We start from the raw sequence: 15,825 nt of genomic DNA, 5'->3' as shown, positions 1-15,825 counted from the left end.
TCTCTCCGTCTCAAATTTCTAAAAGGGACCTTGTTAATTAAACCATCATGGTCAATGAATGTGCAAGGGGTGTAAAATTAATTTTTATGTGAACTTGCAATTACAGGGATTGAGAAGCTAGTCCATTATAACGGTATCTCATTTGAAAAAGGATTTAGCTAGAAGCATTTCATAATTCAATGTAATCACCAGTTGACCTCCAGAAAGGTTGGGGTTTTTCTCTACCTATAGCTTTACCGATAAGGGGTAATTATATGGCACAATATCAAGAAGGTCAAATTAAAAAGTAAAATAGGCCAAAGCCTATAGTAAATTTAGATAAATGAAAAGAATAACAGCAGCACACCATGTAATGAGGGCCCGGAGAGGTAAAAGAGGCTGACAAGTGACAGAGGGTGGCCCGACAGTGATGGGTGGGCCTATTCCAGATGTGAGCTAGAAAATGTTAAATGAATCTATGGAAAAGGTGAGAAACTATACAACAAGTGCTTTGACTGACTCTGCACTGTGATTTCTGAAAGACTGGATGTCAGTGAAGACAGTAGCCATGTCCCAACCTCATACGTTCTAATTGTGTACTGTATTATATACTTATTGTCCTGGTATGCTGCTTCCGCAGTCAAATCATCATACTTTACCATTTTGCTGTAACAGGAAATGATAGAATATGTGTATCAATGCATGTCAGTTAGGTTGCCATTAAACTTCAAAATGTTTTTCCATGGGAAAATACTTTTATTTATTTTAATTTTTTTTAGCAGAGCTGCTTGCTTTGTGTATTTAATTGTGTTGCTACTGGTAGAGCGCGTACCACGAAGGCTTAGTCCTGACGGCAGCGGCCTGTGTACGAGTCCGACCTGCGGCTCTCCCCGAGTTTCCTGTCTCTCTCTCACTGCAACTATCGCATTAAGGCAAAATGCCCAAAAAATAATTATAAAAAAAAGTATGTATACTTACTGTTATGAGTATACTTCATTTTGTCACTTTTCCAATGAAAAAACACTTCGTACTCAAACCTGCAGTATGGGTGTATCTATGTATAACTGGGACAGAATATGTGAGAAGACAGGTCAGGTTCAGGCAGAGTGGCATAGTAGCTCATAACTATGTGACAAACAATGGTCAAAGAAAAGATTTCAATCAGAATATTTCCCAAATTCATATTCATTAAATCAGGCTCAAGCAAGGAGCTTCTACAGACAAAGAAGAAGAAGAAAATAAAAGAGAAGGATGTGCTGCAGGTGATGAAATTAAACACACACACACACACACATATTAAGTGATGAGAGACTTTCCCAGAGCTCCAAATTAAAGCTGATGGCCATAGAAACCTTGTAATCACTTGTGGTGCCAAATTGCTGCAGAGGAAGGGGAGCAGAATAGCAGATGTGTGCCAGAATACCTTAGGATGATTTCTTAATAGCTTCATAAATCCATTCATGCATCACAGGCACACCAACACCACTGTCAGCCTGCTGCTACGCTTGACACAACGGGCCTTTGAGCACCTGCGACACAAACACAAGTTAGCTGGCCCACATATTTTCTATTTGTTACAGTCGCTCCACTGATGCGACTGGCAACAATTACAAGTGTTATTTTGGTTGTTGCAGCTTCATTCTTCCTTTTTGGAAAATAATGCAGACTGTAGACCTAAATAGAGTTTAGAAAACAACAAAGCCGTGAATGTGCTGATGCTACGTATTCCTCCTTTCATTCGTGTTTAGCCTTTCTCAACGTCTCGCCTCCACAGGGACTACAGCCAGACTGCTCAGCTGGCTGTACCTAACAGCTGTGGCCACGCACACTCTCAGTTAATTACAGGACCACTTGTGTATGACTGCTCAGTCAGCAGGTTCACACTCTGCAGTTATTGTGAGGGGTGTATGAACTGAGACTTAGAGTTGCCCTCATTATCTGCTCAGCGCCTACTTGTCGTTGGGGTGTCTTGTGCTGGTATGTACCACCCCCTGTCAGTGGAGTCAAGTACTGATTACTGCGTACACAAACGCAACGTAAAACATTTTATTTGGATAATTGATAGTCAGCAAAAAAGGTGCACAGAGTGTATTTTGGCAACAATAATTTTCCATAAATTACAGTGACACTGAAGATTATTGTAAGTGTTTTTGGCATCTTTCCTCTGCTCGTCTCCACTGTGGCAATCAGTGCTCAAACATTTCCTATAAAAAGGAAAACTACTGTTAGATAAAGAATAATGGCTTCATGATAAATAAAAGTATGTAGGCAAAATTTGTTATTGTGTACTGTATCAGCTTGATTAGGCAAACCTGCTCCAAATCCATCTCCTCATTGATGTTAAAGGCATGTTCTTGTTTTGCTGTCTCTTCCTGCTGCCAACAAAGAGAACGTACACATTTAAAGTAAAATATGTGTATAAAACATATCATAAACACTATCATAAACACTGGCATGACTTTAAAGACAGTAAAGTAGTAGAATATGCTTGGTTTTAAGCAGAACTTTCAATACCATACGGTTCCCATATGGTATAAAATAAGATTTCCATGTCTTTTTTGATTATAAAGTAGGTCTAAATACAGTGAAAATATCAAAGCACTCAGTCATGGAGAAATACATACAGTCTCTATTCAGAAACTGAGCCTTAAAATGAGTCGTCAGGACTTCTGTAACTTTCTGATGTCACAACATAGCAGTCACCGCCCCTTAGCCATGCGGCAAGTCTAACCCACCTTGACCCACGAACCGTCCAGCCTTGCAGGATTTCGGTTTCTCTGTTGACCTGAAATCTTCTATATTTTTATTCGATCACTCAGAAAATAGTCAGCGGAAAAGTGTGAAATATAGGACCTTTAAGTGTGTGTTAGCAGCATCTTTGAAGTGATCTTCAAAGTGATCACATCTAAGGGTTACATTACCGGTTGACATGTATTTTAAATATACTTTTAGTTTTTAAAAAGCTGCTTTATTTTCCAATTAAAAGTGGTGACACATGCTGTAAAAACCTAAAATTAAAGATGGTCTGTTTTGCATCATCTACACTCAGTATACACTCAATATGCTGCATGACCTTGGTGTAACTTACAACTTTGCTTGTTGTGGCACTCACTGTGCCGCACAAGCCAATGTGATATTTTGTTTACCCTTGTGAGACCTGATAAGGTGAAAAAGGCTGTGCTAAAAAAAAAGAGGAATTTCTCACTTAGAAAATAAATCATGCTATTCTAGTCTTCTTAATCTCTCCCTACACCCCTAACCTCAGAACCTTTGAACAGCAGGTGTTTGTATGTGATGTTATGAAAAGGATTTGTATGATAACGTTATTTCATACAGCGGGGCCTACCTTTAGGGAGACTCGCCTCTCACCGGAGGTGTGCTGAGCAAACAGAATGGCGTCGTGGACGGAAAGGAAGAGATTACTGCGGGCAATATTCCCCTTATCAAAAGCTCCTCCAGCCTCCAGTTCCTCATACACCTGGGCTGCAAGCAGCAAGACAACAAATATCAAACAAGGACTTGCACACACAGTGAAACTCATTTTGCCTGACATTCATTCGGTATTTAAAGCGAAACTGAATGAAAATACTGTTTGCCAAGAGAAGAATACCGATTTGAGGCTTTAAAGTAATCAATCACAATAAATTAAAATGACTGTGGATCATCCCTTTATCTCGCTGGGAAATGACAGACACGTGCAACCCATCACAAGTGTTTAGACATGTGGCCCTAAAGTCTGACTCTACCAGTGTCCTTCACAGACCTTACAGACTCAGTGTTGTATGAATGACTGCCAACTGTTCAGTATAGCCAACAAGTGTGAACACACTTAAGTCGTTGAATATTTTACCTTGAACATTAGCCAGGTATAGTTTAATGCCCAGTGACGCATAGCTTGAATTCATCTGTGTGGGAATCAAAGGACAGAAGATTGATCATACGCATGCAGGACAAACTATAATTTTATACGCCTACACTCTTAATTCTCTCATAAAAAAGGGTCAATAAGAAACTCCAGGGTTTAATTCCAAATCAAACAACCTTTTGCCACAAATGTTTCAACAGGCTATTAACAAGAATTTGAACAGAAAGCATAAGCTTTTATGACTAAGAGGTTCTTTGACCTGCCAGCTACTGGAAAGCAGAGCTGTAGAACTGTGCCAAGGCCATCTGCAGTAACCAAATTTTGTCTAATCCAGGTTAGTAGCTCTTTTTTTTTTTTATTCAGACATTTCTCTTTCACTTCAATTTAAACATTTCTCTTGTAATGTAACTTTTTCTTTAGTATGAATATTTCAACATCAGAAATGAAAATGCCAAATTATGCTTTGATATTATTACTCTTGTGTCAGATAGTTAGATGACAGTTAATGTCAGTTAAGGCTAACCATTAGCTAGCTACAATTAGCTGTCAACTGAAAATTTAGAGCTCAAGCCGTGATGTTAAATTAAACAAACTAGGTTAGTCACCAAAAAATAAATAGTTTTATAAAAGATGATGTGCGTTGGTTAATACAATACTGCCTTTCTACTAGCTACCACTTCTTGTAAGACAATGCACAGTTACTGTATGAAGTAACCTATTGTCATCAGGATATTATTATTATCATTATATTTGATCGTTAATTATGACATACATGTTCATGCCTATAAGGGGTCCCAACAATTCTGTTGAATGGACCCTGTAAAATGTTTCTTATTAAACCTTTTCCCAGTGCCATACATGTACTAAATATAGAGCCTAGAAATTTACAATATAGAACTATACTGTTAGTACTGCAAACAAGCTTATGACCTTTATCAATACTTTGATGCCCATTAGATCAATGAAGCAGACCCCTGCCAAGTCAAGGATGAGGGTGTGGAAGGGCATGGGCTGAGACTCCAGCGTGACAGCAGAGGGACTGGGTGGCTCTTGGTCAGGCGTCCGCTCACCCAGCTCAATGTCACTGCAGTGGAAGTTGACATAGCTGGTGGGAGTTTCAGGTTGGTTGGCACTGCCATCGTTCATATCAAAGTCATTTTGCAGTTCAAGCTGAGATATGGTCTAGATTTAGAGGAAATACAGAAGTGTGTACAGAAAAGGGCACAGGTTGTATTTTCAGAAGATCTTTGTAATCTTTGTTAACAGCAAAGATATGAAATATAAAAAGGTTTTGTGTGAGTTTCTGGCTGTGACGTGTGTGTCACATGTCATGTATTCCCCCACCTGAACTTTCATGGTAACCAAAGAGCTGGGCTTCCTCCTCCTTGTCCCCCTGTCTTTCTTCTCTTTTTTCGCTTTTTCCTTCTGTTCTTTCTCTAAGAACTTCTTCCTTGCCAGAATAAGTTTGCCAGGGTCCAGCCCCGTCTAGACACAAACATGCCTGTGTAAACACTCACACACTGCATGAACACACCTCATTCAAACCTGGGTAACCGAGAGTGACAGATAAAGAGGTCATTTATTCACTATACCTTTTTGATGACCCTCTGGCGAAATATTTCAGCATTTGCAAAATAGAGTGGCGAACAATAGTTCACAATTTTCACACCTGTTATTGACACGACCTGTGGAGTTTTTACAAAAGAAAAAAACAGTTGTGGGTCCACTTCCGTTATGTGTAATGACAAAAATACACAAAAATATTTAGTTTTCATACCTTAGTGTACACCTTCGGGTTTTTGTAGATATCTGTATCCACAATCTGGACCACTGCTGAACCATTACGACTTTGAGGAGCACATTGTTAAAAGGAGTAATCCATTAATATACACTTTACATTTCTGCATTGTCCTTTTTAAACTTTTGGTACAAATTTGGCACTTATTACATGGAGTTTACTTACAACTGTGTCTTGAATATCACTACCAGGATGGAAAAGCCCACTCCGATAGCGACTCCATAAGGCAAGCTAAGAAAGAATGTGGCCAAGAATGACACAACCCACACACACTGGAAGAGAAAGAACAATGGAATAAGTAAAAAAAACAAAAAACATACTGAAATATAACATATTGTGCTGCAATATTGCATCCAAGGCCTGACTTTGACTTACACAGTCTAATTTGCTCTTCTTCCATAAGTAATAGGGATCAGAGAGCTGTAGGAGCGTGTTCTTCAGGTTGACTGCAATTAAGGCTCCCAGCACTGACTGGGAAATGAGACATAACATAAATTAGTAATCATACCAAGACCTTTCGCTTACCTCTATTCAAATGTTTTGTATAATTTTTCAAGACGCTGGTATCATACTCTTACGTCCACCTACTTTTGGAAGTGGTTTCAGGAAGGCTGCCAATGCGAGCATGGTAACCATTACGACCAGCATCACACAGAGACTGGCAAACTATGAGAGGGCACAGGTGCAGTAGTTAGCAATTATTTTCTTGTAGTCCAATGCTATTTCTCTTTGTTAAATTATATGCAAGAGTAAATACAGTTACAACACAGTGCTCACCTGTGATGTTCCCCCAGCACTGTCTACAGCCAGGGTGACAGACAGGGCACAGCAGATCACATGGATCTTAAAGAAGGAACCGAGGAAATTGCTGCAGCCAAGAGCCAGCATTTCCTGTACGGGAGCAAACAGGCAGTGTTTACAAAACGGAATAAAATACTAATTTTGAAATAGCAAAAGAGATGCTGATTTTCTACCTGGTTGGGATCCACATCGTAGCCGTGCTTGGCTGCGAGCGTCCTGCCCATAGCCAAGTTGATGACATACCCGACTATTGCCAGGGAGAAGGCTGTGCTCAACATGTCTTCCCACTGACTCACTGTTGGCAGGATTGGTGCTGGGAATCTGGAAAAATAGAGACATGAAAAACACATCTAAATTGCATAGTAAAAAAAAAAAATGAGTCGCATGATTTTAATGAATGAAGCAGCCATTGATAATCAGTATGCTGATTTTTTTACCCCAAAGGGATTTCTCCCACTATGTCCATGTGATAGATCTCAGGAAGGTTCAGAGGGCCTGAAATGGCCGTTGCCACCACCACCTGTGTAGAGCAGGAATAGGGGGGCAATCACCACTATCACCTTTATACTGCTACATCAGAGTTACGAACAGTCTACAAAAGAAATCGGTCTTACAGCTACATGAAATTTAAGAAGTGAAGAAGAAGTGGACTTTGTGTCCTAAACTATAAAACTACTTACAATAATGATCTCCATAGGAAGGGGGAAGGGCAGTTTGTGGCGGTAGCGTGCACTCAGCTCCTTCGCGACAATCAGAACTATGCTGCTGACCAGAGCAAATACTAACGATGCTATGTTGGTGTGAGGAAGGCCAGATATAATATCTATAAGAGTCTGTGACAAAGAATAAAAAATGACTTATTTTGTTGGCAAATCAACTACAACAGCATTTTAGTGTTCTTTAATCACTGTATGAAAACAGACACTTACATATATAACAGCCAGCGGGCCACTGTAAGGTGGCACCTTGATGCCAAAGATGTACTTGAGCACCGAGATGAGGATCTGCAATCCTGCAGCAGTCATGAAGCCTCTGATGAAGGACTCCGACAGATAGATGGCAACAAACCCAAACTGCATGAGGCCGAGGCCGATCTGCACGGTGTCACTTGTTGATTAAACTGTGCCTCTCATTTCTTTCATTTCTTCATAATATCACTTTAAAATGCTGAGCTTTTAGTGTTATAAGTACCTGTATGATGGCAGTGAGGCACGCCAGGGTTCCAGATATTCCAAGGCGAACCTCATCCATCCTGTCTGTGTCCACTATTGTAGCATTAAGAGTGGCATTGAAATGACTGAAGTCCGACTCTGGGGCCAGCCGAAGACATACGATTCCCACCATAATGCTGAGGACAGCGAAAGTGCCTGGACATAGAGAGTAGTGTGTCACCTCTTTTTTCTTTGCCATACTGCGAACTGGGCAGAGGCGGGCTGAGCGCAGCGGATCTGCATTGTGCAGCTCTGGCAACTTATCACTGTCAACCTATGAAATCGCAGCAGATAAATCACTCTGATTTACCTGGAACCATCTGGTGAGCGGTGCCCATGAAGAAATACGGGATTAGGGGGAAGAAAGAGGAATAGAGACCGTTGACAGGAGGGAGATTTGCCAGGAGGGCAAACGCCATGCCTTGAAAAGACCAGAAACCTTTTTTAGATCTGTCAAATAATCATGATCACATATAGAAAATGACAAAAAAAACATGTTACGTACTGGAGCCAATGCCGCAGCAGCTAGTTTCACTCAGTAGTTATTACACAGAAGGATCAGAGACAGGAGAGGACTGACTGACCTTGAGGAACCTGAATGGTACCGGCACTGACCCCGCTGATGACATCACACAGCAAGTTGTCTTTGGCTCTGTACTTGGGAAGCCAGCTCAGTACAGGCAGATGTCTGAGTAACAAGCCCCTCAGTCTCGGCAAAGAGCATCTGACAGAAACAAACGAGAGAAACTCTTTGAAAAGCTCAGATTTTCTTCTTGTTACTTCGGAAAAAGTACATAACACATGTTGAAACTTTGTATGGAGTCACAGCTACAGGGGTCTCCACTCTTTGATCACAACGCGGAGCTTGTCAGAGGTAGAGTTTGTGTGATAGGAAGACGTGTAGTTCATGTTGACTGTGCGGGGAGATTGTAATTCTGTACCTGAAGAGTTTCTTTACTTTCTCTCCAACAGGGAACTGTCTACTCTTCTTGTCAAACTCCCTATCGAAGTCTGGGCGGTTATATGCCGGCCTGTCAATCACATAACGTGGGTGGTCCTGCTGCATGGCTGAAGCAGAATGAAACATATTAAGGCCATAAAGAAAAAACACATCAACAAACAGTTGAAGTTAAATCTTGAATTGAGTCGCATAAATTACATTTTACAAGCTAGAAATTAAGTCAAGGCAGCATCACTATCATGTTACTTTAACAATATAAAAATATGTTAGTACGTTTGCATTTATTTTTCATCTTTAGAAAAATAATAATACGATTTTTTAATTAAATTATAGCCCAAGTGATCTGAAAATCATATATTTTTTTAGTAATTTTCTTCTTAATTCTTTTTTATTAATCTACAGGATTATAAATATGCTGTTTAACATTAGTGTTGCTGTTTTGACATATTTCAAGTGCAAAGACCCTAATCTAACCTTGACAGATGAAGCCAACGGCTCTGTGCACTGCTAAAATATTTGATCAACACCAGGTAAATGATAGCACACACACACACACGTTCCTCAGTAATCTTACATTCTGCATGCAATTATTTTCTACATCAGGTCACACAGCATTTCATATTTTAGAAGAAAAATCTATAATAATGATAAAACATGAGCACTTAAAAACATGGACATTTTAGACTTTAGAGTGAACAGATGGTCGACTGAGGAGATGATAAACTCTTAACAAACTTTATAGAACATGGGGCTGTCCTCAGCATTGTGGTGGGAGCTAAAGCACAAAAGAAATAACTGGATATTAAGAGATTTAACTTCATTGTATGACAAAAGAACACCCGTTCACAATACAGTAGATTCTATTTTTTAAATCACACAAAGGACATAAACTAGAAAACATCTGTTCTTCATAATCTGTGAATTAAAAATGTAATTCCTACAATCCCGCAATTATTTACTGATTGAAACAATCAAAATGCAAGTAGCAAGTAAGAGGCCAACACACCCATCCCAATGTCACTACTATCTGTTTAGAAGCAGTAACAAAGAAAAAGTATGAAAACACAGCACCGTACCTTATTGCTGAAGCACAAAGGCTGAAGGCTTTTGGTTCAGATGTGTATATTACTCACTTGTTTGATTTCTTATCAAGTTTCAGCTTAAGACCCTCTGCACAGTGTGGGTGGAGCCTAAGAAACTGAAAGTCTCGAAAAGGACTCTTGGCACCTGCAGTCTAACACAAACTGAATGACTTAAATTACTCATTTGTGAGGCTGCTGGTATAGAGCAAGGAGACAACATGATGTAATTAATAATAAATGCATCTTTAATGGGTTCAGTTTCTATATACATGTAGCATTCTTACATTCATTCATTGACTCATCGACAAAAAAAAAAAAAAATACAATTTGACATGTTGTATGGTAAAAGGTAGACATAAGCTAAAGCTGCAACTAAACCACGTACAAAGCCCAGTTTAACTTGATTTACACAAATCAAACTAACTGTAACATAAACGATACATATAAATAGTGTATTTCAACATTAAAAAGGGTAAGACATGAATGACAGCATGTAAAACACGATTTTCTTTTTTCCCCCATTGTATCAGGATTTGTGTGCAAAACAATGGCATCAATATCAAAGACTAAAGTGCAATTATTTATCAAATCTATGTGTGTTTCTCTCTAAAAGAGGAATGTGTGTGGACTGTAGACAGAAAAAGCGAGTCTCCCCCTGGTGGAACAAAAGATGAAAAGCACAAATTCCACAGGAATGCCTTTTCTTTGGGGCATGATACACAACTCCACCATTCAGTTCCAATGAAAAGAAAAGCAGAGTTTGACATGTTAAATAAAGAACATTTTCCTTGTTGGGATCATACATCACTAGTAGCTTTAAAAATAGAATGCAACTATTGAAATCAGTGGTTGAATTCAAAAAAAAAAAAAAAACACTTTCTCAAATTGCTTCACTGATAATAAATGGAGCTAAAAGACTAACTCTGCTCTGCAAACACTAAGACAGTGGCAGATATGACTATTCTGTAGTTCAGAACTGCAGCTATGAAAAAAACTCATTTGCGTAAAATCAATCAAGCACTCCAACATAACACTGTCAGCCTAGTATTATCAGAGTGGTTTCAGGTAGGTGGTTTTAGTTTTGGTTCTGAGGACTTAAGCTTCATTTTCATTTGAACAACTAATGATTGGATTAAAACCTGTTATTGTGGGGATTTCCTCTTCCATATTAGTATTTTTAAACATCCACTGGTGTGTCTCTTCATAAATAGCCTCAAGCAATTCACCCAAAAGCAGTTCCAGTTTTCAGAGCTTTAGACTTACGACTACAACAGGAATATAATAAGTAAGTCATTGAAAGTAGGAGAAGGTGTTACAATACAAATACAGGACTTGTTAAGCAAGCGCAACAAGTGCAACTTCATGTGGTAAAAGTCAGATGACTTTTTAATCTAGCCATGTCTGTGTTTCCTCCTCTTTGTTACAAAAGCTCTTTGACCAGCTCCTGCTGGCAGCCTAAAACCCCTCAAAGTCTGTCACAGTCTATAAAATGAGTACTGACTAGAAATCGCTGAGGATGCTGATATCTGCGAACTCCTGGCGGTATCTGTATGAGTACAAGGCCAAGAGGAAGGACCATTTGAGAGTCAGGAAGCTCCACACACAGGAGAGGTAGAGGCTCCTCGGGTCAGTAGGAGCTGTGGGACAGAAATAGCAAGGTGATGAATATGTTCATTAGGAAATCAATCCTCTGCTCTGACTCAAAAAGCATGCAAGCATAAATGTAATTAAGTCTTTATATTAATATTACACATTATAAACCAGGAACAATAGAAGGAGGGTTTACATTGCTTCTGTGTGATGGCGATAGTGAGGAAGGTGATGAAGGCGGCCACTGCCAAAACTGAGAAGAGCACACCGACAGCTATGAAGAACCTGAGCCCTTTGAGCCAGGTGCGCCAGTAATCCTGCAGGTACATGATGTGTGTGACGAGAGCCCAGAGCGCCAGTACTCCTGTCAAAGAGGCAAACAAAATGGGGTTTAAAATAACTAACTTTCATTACAGTCTCTCTGCTAATTATTTTCTCGGTTACGCATGTAGTCTGTAAAATAGTGAAAATCCCAGTCACAATTGTTCGTAATTCCTAAGTCGCTTGTTTCCTCCCAAAACAACTTCACAAAACCTAAAATTATTCAGGTGACTGAGATAAGACAAAGAAATACAGAAACTGGGCTGAACTGAGAAGCTGGAAGTGGAATAGGTTTGGCATTTATGCTTGAAAAATGACTTCAAACATTAACTGATTATAAAAATTGTTGCCGATCATTTTACTCAGTCAGTCATAAATTAATCGGGTATCCATATAACAACTAGACAAATAAATCATGTAAGATATTAGCTTATTGCAGATACGTAATAGTATTGGTTTATATGTTGGCCAATAACTATCAAGACACTGCAGTACAGAAATGAAAAACTAGGGTTGAGGTTGTTTAATGTCTGCATTACCAAGTCACTGACAATTGATTTTTCAACTGTAAGTCTGTACTGTATGTCTCTTGCTCAGTGCGTAACTTGATCTTACTTTATAAATAAATAAATCTATGGGATGTGTATTAAGACTGCCATTGAAGTTATGTGTTTATTAGTTTGTTTCAAATGTACTATCGTCCCATATCAGATTTTTTACACTACCAAATGTCGTTATCAAGCTCAAAAATACAACATCGGTCGACATACATATGTAGGTGCAAACACATGATAAAACCGGGTGACTTTCTTTAAGGCAGTGAATGCTCAAAATGATGCCGAGGAGGGAGATACACTACAAATCTGGTCATGTGCACAAGTGTGACTAACATCAAGAGTATTTTGCCTGATAACACAGCAAAACATTTCACTGACAAACACCGACAAAAACATTGTTTATGTTGTAACGGTTTCAAGTGACAAGAATGAGGCCAAACACACAACATGGGATTGTGGTGTTGTTTGATAGTGTAGGCCTGGGTTAGGATTAGCCAGGCTAATGCTCCACTATCAAGTGAAAAAGACGAAGCTACATATCACACTAACATTCAATATTTACAATTCACGCTATAGAAGTGTTAACGTACCTGACAGGCCTCCCATGGCCGCCGTCCATGGCTGTTTATAGGCGATATTCCAGACCAAGAAAGCCGAAAGTCCAACCAGGGTACCAAAGGTAGCATAACCTATGCTAATGTAAATCCTGCTGATTCCCATAGTAAGGTATTAACACTGCTAGCTTGAAGTTTGTAACAGGCGCAAGCGACAAAGGCGTATTTTTAAAAACAGGTGTTAAGTTACATCAACAGCTTATCGCCACATTATGTAATATCCTCGATACTAACGACAGGAAAACAACAGATGAAATTGCCCCTCGACTGAACAACCAGGAGAACGACGCCTGTCACTGTTAGCAAAACTAGCTGCAGCTGAAGCAGCTGAGTATTCGCTAGTTCTTGTGACTTGTACAACAAACAAATGTCGATGGCACAATTTAGATTTCCAGCTACTGAGCAGCAACAAAATACCAAGGTAAGTGTTTATCTCAGACGTCGCAAAGATGGCGTACTACGACCGAGAAGACACCAGCAGGTTGGATCCTGGTCTTCAGCTGATGGCAACATGTATCGGTAGGGACTAAGTTTTATCTATGTCATTAATTATTACTTCTGCTTCCTCATACAAACACCTGAAATAAAAAAATACTGGTAGTTACTCTGCGGGAAACAAAACCTATCTCCAGGGGTGTTTTTAACACTTTGCCGCAATGTCATCGATCTTTTACACTTCAAATATCTTTGCATTGAGGAAACCCCCGACTAAACATAATATCGCCCCTAGTGGAGAAAAACGAAACTGCAATTTTAGACCTGTGGTACCAAAGCTATTATAATAATTTGGTGATTTGGTTTAAAATATGTAAAGTACTATTTCAGGCACTAAATGTAAGGTGGGAATGCTTTCAAAAAACAAATCCAGTAACAGTTTTTTTTTTCATCATCCAACTCCATACAAAGCTCACTAAACTAAACTAAAAAAAAAAAAAAAAAAAAACTAGGGCTAAATCAAATAACTTGTGCATAGTTCTTCAAGATAGCAGGTGCAGGTAGGTTGTTCCAAGCATCTTGGAGAACTTGCCACAGCTCTTCTGTGGATTTAGTCTGTCTCTGTGTATTCTGTCTCCTCATGTCATCCCAGGCTGACTATGATGTTGAGAGCAGGACTCTGTCGGCGCCAGACTTTGTTCTTCGTGTCTCTGAAGGTAATTCTTCATGACCCTGTCTGTATGTTTGAGGTCATTGGGTTTGACTTTTAAAACACTGTAAACAAAGCTGTTGTATAAATTTATACAGTCAGAAGGTCACGCTTTACATAAAAGCATTTCCTTTGAGCACATGAACATTGTGTTAATCCAAACTGTCAGTTAGAAAGGAATAAAGAGAGTAATAGTTTACAAATATTAAACAAAATGCACAATTTGAAAGGCAAAAATAAAATGCCAAATTAAAGATGCATCTACAAAGGAGATATTCACATAAAAATACAACCCATGGGGTCAAACAAGAAGTGACTCTCCATGCCGGAAACATTAAAGCAAAATATTATAATTTGTTCCAAGCACTGTTTTACAGATCTACTATAAATCAAGCAATAACACACATAATGTAGAGCATTGAAATCTCTACTCTCAAGCTGAGCTTCAAAGTTTTCCTGTGGTCGCCTCATAGCTGTGCTGCAGTCACAGTTGAAAACCGCAGCATTTAACTCACAGCTGTGAAGTGAAAGCAAATTACAGCAAACCAAAGACTGTGCAGCTGCGTTGCGTCTTTATGGATCCAGTCTTCACACACTCGCACATACACATTGCTGTGTCTCTCACTGCTGTACTCAGCCTATGCCCTGGGGCGCTCTCCTCATGACCAATCAGAAAGATACAGGAAGCCGTGTCCAGCAACACTCCCCACAACTCACAGAAACTGGACTGAGGGAGAAATCATCCTCGGACATATGAAAGGAGCAAAGGCTGAAAAAGGAAGAAGAAAAAACCCCAGAAAACCGTGGAATCCATCAGACTGAAGAATCTCATAAGAACGTGCCAGTGGTGAGTGACTGATCACTTCAGAATAATGTATTATACTGACATTTAATAGGTTTATTATATCATTTTATAAATATTTATATCTTCAGATGAAAAATTGACTTTATTTTTATATGGTATGCCAGCAAATGTATTATCATATGTGTGGCAAGATTTTATGATATAAACATATCTATATATTTTTCATCACAGTTCTTCAAGACAATTCAAGTTATTTATTCGCTGAGTGATATGTCCAAGTTATTTGGAGTTCTTTAGTATTCATGACTAACTCACGTTGCTAAATGTCACCATGTGACTGTAGGCAGCGGGAGGCAGATGTGTTAGAGGGATGCTGACAAGAAGGAGGTTTTGTGAGGTTTATCAAAAATAATCTGCTTCACTTTCTTGCTGGATTCCTCATTTGACCATGAGGTCAAACAGATACAATACATTTCTCCCTGTCACTGCTAACTGGTCAGGGGAGAGGAAGGAAAAGGTGTATGTGTGTGTGTGTGTGTGTGTGTGTGTGTGTGTGTGTGTGTGTGTGTGTGTGTGTGTGTACCACCAGACAGTTGGCAAAGTGCACATTCCATGGGCGTAGATGTGTTGCAGGAAATCCCACTCCCATTCCCGGAGGATCTAAATACACACTCACATAAATAAATACAGAGAGACAGAGACAGACAGAAACAGACACAAACAACACACAAAAACATTATTAGTTTACTTGTGTAATAAAATAGTGCATTCAGATTCATCACTAAAACTATTAAACTCTTATAAATTTCTTGGTCTAATGATTTTCTATAGGACTTATGAGAAAGTTTGACTGAGGTTTACATGTATTTATGAACGCAGATTGCAGGGCGTCTGAGTTCTCAATAGAGGGCGCCATTTATTTTCAAAATGCCAGACAGGCATGTGACGAGAAGCCTTTCACAACGCAAAATGACCTGGGACCTGTTTCACTCAACAGTTCAAGGTTTCAGCAAATTGAATTTCTTGACAGCTTCACGACTGTACGATACGCCCTGAACCCGAAAATACGGTCATCAGAGAATTAATGAGCTTTCATT

At 39.3% G+C, this 15,825-nt stretch overlaps 2 protein-coding genes across 2 annotated transcripts; both read right to left on the bottom strand.

The window, feature by feature from the left end:
• Nucleotides 1-2,011: 2,011 nt before the first annotated feature.
• On the bottom strand, nt 2,012-8,741 carry LOC111661899 (solute carrier family 26 member 9). Its single transcript, XM_023415595.2, has 20 exons — nt 8,596-8,741; nt 8,239-8,378; nt 7,965-8,075; nt 7,635-7,810; nt 7,373-7,537; nt 7,124-7,276; nt 6,881-6,963; nt 6,617-6,764; nt 6,420-6,533; nt 6,231-6,308; nt 6,018-6,113; nt 5,808-5,914; nt 5,622-5,691; nt 5,437-5,529; nt 5,189-5,329; nt 4,775-5,026; nt 3,830-3,884; nt 3,326-3,462; nt 2,292-2,351; nt 2,012-2,183 (listed from the first exon to the last, which is right to left on the bottom strand). The coding sequence occupies exons 1-20, from the start codon at nt 8,739-8,741 to the stop codon at nt 2,166-2,168; spliced, it is 2,343 nt and encodes a 780-aa protein (XP_023271363.2). The 3' UTR covers nt 2,012-2,165.
• Nucleotides 8,742-9,921: 1,180 nt separating this feature from the next.
• On the bottom strand, nt 9,922-13,293 carry slc48a1a (solute carrier family 48 member 1a). Its single transcript, XM_023415695.2, has 3 exons — nt 12,756-13,293; nt 11,484-11,651; nt 9,922-11,334 (listed from the first exon to the last, which is right to left on the bottom strand). The coding sequence occupies exons 1-3, from the start codon at nt 12,883-12,885 to the stop codon at nt 11,198-11,200; spliced, it is 435 nt and encodes a 144-aa protein (XP_023271463.1). The 5' UTR covers nt 12,886-13,293; the 3' UTR covers nt 9,922-11,197.
• Nucleotides 13,294-15,825: the final 2,532 nt, after the last annotated feature.

The sequence above is a fragment of the Seriola lalandi genome, unplaced genomic scaffold (assembly GCF_002814215.2).
Source record: "Seriola lalandi dorsalis isolate HSWRI2012SDOR001 ecotype SW California unplaced genomic scaffold, Sedor1 jcf7180002054554, whole genome shotgun sequence".
Taxonomy (NCBI): domain Eukaryota; kingdom Metazoa; phylum Chordata; class Actinopteri; order Carangiformes; family Carangidae; genus Seriola; species Seriola lalandi.
This window is presented reverse-complemented; position numbering and strand designations above follow the sequence as displayed.